General features: G+C 47.4%; 1 protein-coding gene across 2 annotated transcripts in view; it reads left to right on the top strand.

Annotated features, from left to right (window-relative positions):
- kif1ca (kinesin family member 1C, a) overlaps positions 1 to 2,500 on the top strand; it is a 32,184-nt gene that overhangs the window by 10,466 nt on the left and 19,218 nt on the right. For both annotated transcript variants that reach the window (XM_070855269.1, XM_070855268.1), the window contains exons 3-4: positions 1,736 to 1,812; positions 1,928 to 2,006. In XM_070855269.1, coding sequence (XP_070711370.1) covers positions 1,736 to 1,812; positions 1,928 to 2,006 — 156 coding nt within the window. The remainder of the gene's footprint in view (positions 1 to 1,735; positions 1,813 to 1,927; positions 2,007 to 2,500) is intronic.

The raw sequence follows: 2,500 nt of genomic DNA, 5'->3' as shown, positions 1-2,500 counted from the left end.
CAGGTCAGAGGGGGAGCGTTTTTAAACCAGACTCCATTCACAAAAACAGTCATTTTACCTCCCAGGAGCTGCTGCTCTGCTGCTGCCTCCATTCATCAGTTTGTTTGTGTTGATGTGTGTTTCACAAATATTGTCTTGGATCCAAACTAAGTTCAGATCCAGTGTAACACACAGTAACACAGACACACTGACTGATGGAGGCAGCAGCAGAGCAGCAGCTCCTGTGTCCTGTTCTCTAAAATCCCTGTTTTAGTGAATGTAGTCTGGTGTGTGTGCTGTTTGTGGTTAAACCAAAAGGATCTTCCAGGTCTCTCTCTGTAGGGATCCTTTCCATGATGCTGTCACACACTTAGAATAACACTCTGAGCCTGTCAGTGGATCAAACAAGCTCTTTTAGTGGACCTACTGTGATCAGGTGCAGTCAAAATATGTACAAATACGGGCGAGGGTTAAAAATACCTGAGTTACCCTTGAACATGTTGATCTTTGACCTTTTTAAAACAGTTTAAGCAGGAAAAAATGTTTTAAAATGTGTGAGTCGTCTCTTTATCCTCTAATTCAGTAACAAAAGCTCATAAATGTCAGTGACAGTTTTTAGTCACTAAATGGGTTTGATGAGGAGTGAAGGTTTGCATGTGTTAAAACAGGCCTCAGCAATCCCAGAATGCTTCAGCCCGTCATGTGACCTCTGAACCTGCTGCTATTTAAACTCACACACACACACAGTTTATTTATAGAGTGTTTTCAGCAGCCGTGCGTCCGTCTGCACACGCTCACACTGACTCAGATATTTATACTCTGATGGACGTCTTTCAGTCACTTTCTCAGCGGCGTGGTCGCCTCCACGCTTCACCTTCAGCTCCACACGTCCAAACACACGAGGACGCCCCCCCTCTGGTGCCAGGGGCCCAGGACGAACTGATCCTGACCAATCAGAGGAAGGTCCTGACTGATCCTGACCAATCAGAGGAAGGTCCTGACTGAACCTGACCAATCAGAGGAAGGTCCTGACTAAACCTGACCAATCAGAGGAGGGTCCTGACTGAACCTGACCAATCAGAGGAAGGTCCTGACTAAACCTGACCAATCAGAGGAGGGTCCTGTCTGAACCTGACCAATCAGAGGAGGGTCCTGTCTGAACCTGACCAATCAGAGGAGGGTCCTGACTGATCCTGACCAATCAGAGGAGGGTCCTGTCTGAACCTGACCAATCAGAGGAGGGTCCTGACTGAACCTGACCAATCAGAGGAGGGTCCTGACTGAACCTGACCAATCAGAGGAGGGTCCTGACTGAACCTGACCAATCAGAGGAGGGTCCTGACTGAACCTGACCAATCAGAGGAGGGAGGAGGACTCAGGTTTAGCTGGTTTGGTCGTTAAACTGATGTTGGAGCTTCTAACACGATCCAACAGACCAGGATCTTTAGCTTCTGGGGGGTCTGGAGGGTTCACTAGAGCGACGCCATCAGCTGTGGCGGCGGTGACGCCGACGTTCCTGCTGGGTTTTAGCCTTTACTGAGCGTTTATGCTGGGGATGAACTCCAGCAGGGGTGGTTGTACGCCACCTACTGGACTGGAGCGGCTCTATTATTCCAAACATAGGTGGACTAATTAGACTAATTAGACTAAAAACAAGGAGCTGAAGGAAGCTTTAAGGTCCAAACCTCCTGGGACTAAAAGCTGTGGATTATAAATCCTCAGTGGCTCAACTCACTGCTGTTGTATTTCTGTCCAGGCATCTCCAACCCCAAGCAGTCCAAAGATGGAGCCAAGAACTTCACCTTCGACTACTCCTACTGGTCCCACACAACGGTGAACACACACACACACACACACTCACACACACACACACACTCTCTCACACACACACACACACACACACACACACAGGTACTAACTGGAGGTGTGTCTGCTTGTGTCTCTGCAGGCTGATGATCCCAGCTTTGCTTGTCAGAAGCAGGTGTACAAAGACATCGGAGAGGAGATGCTGCTGCACGCCTTCGAAGGTGAAACACTCTTTGTTCTGTTGATCAAGCTGAACTACAAACACTGAGCTTAACTACACCTACAAGAACAATGATGACAACAAGGTGATGCTAAGCATGCTAATGCTAAGTGTGTGACAGCATCATGGAAAGGATCCCTACAGAGAGAGACCTGGAAGATCCTTTTGGTTTAACCACAAACAGCACACACACCAGACTACATTCACTAAAACAGGGGTTTACCTGAGGTACTGCTCTGCTGCTGCCTTGATCAATTTGTTAGTGTTATTGTGTTTGGAATAACCCTTTAAAACATCAGCATCACATAATACTTTAAACTGAAGGAGGCAGCAGCTCCTGTGTCCTGTTCTCTAAAATCCCTGTTTTAGTGAATGTAGTCTGGTGTGTGTGCTGTTTGTGGTTAAACCAAAAGGATCTTCCAGGTCTCTCTCTGTAGGGATCCTTTCCATGATGCTGTCACACACTTAGAATAACACTCTGAGCCTGTCAGTGGA

The sequence above is a fragment of the Pempheris klunzingeri genome, chromosome 23, assembly GCF_042242105.1.
Source record: "Pempheris klunzingeri isolate RE-2024b chromosome 23, fPemKlu1.hap1, whole genome shotgun sequence".
Lineage (NCBI taxonomy): Eukaryota > Metazoa > Chordata > Actinopteri > Acropomatiformes > Pempheridae > Pempheris > Pempheris klunzingeri.
The sequence above is the reverse complement of the archived record's forward strand: the minus strand, read 5'-3'. Positions and strand labels throughout refer to the sequence as shown.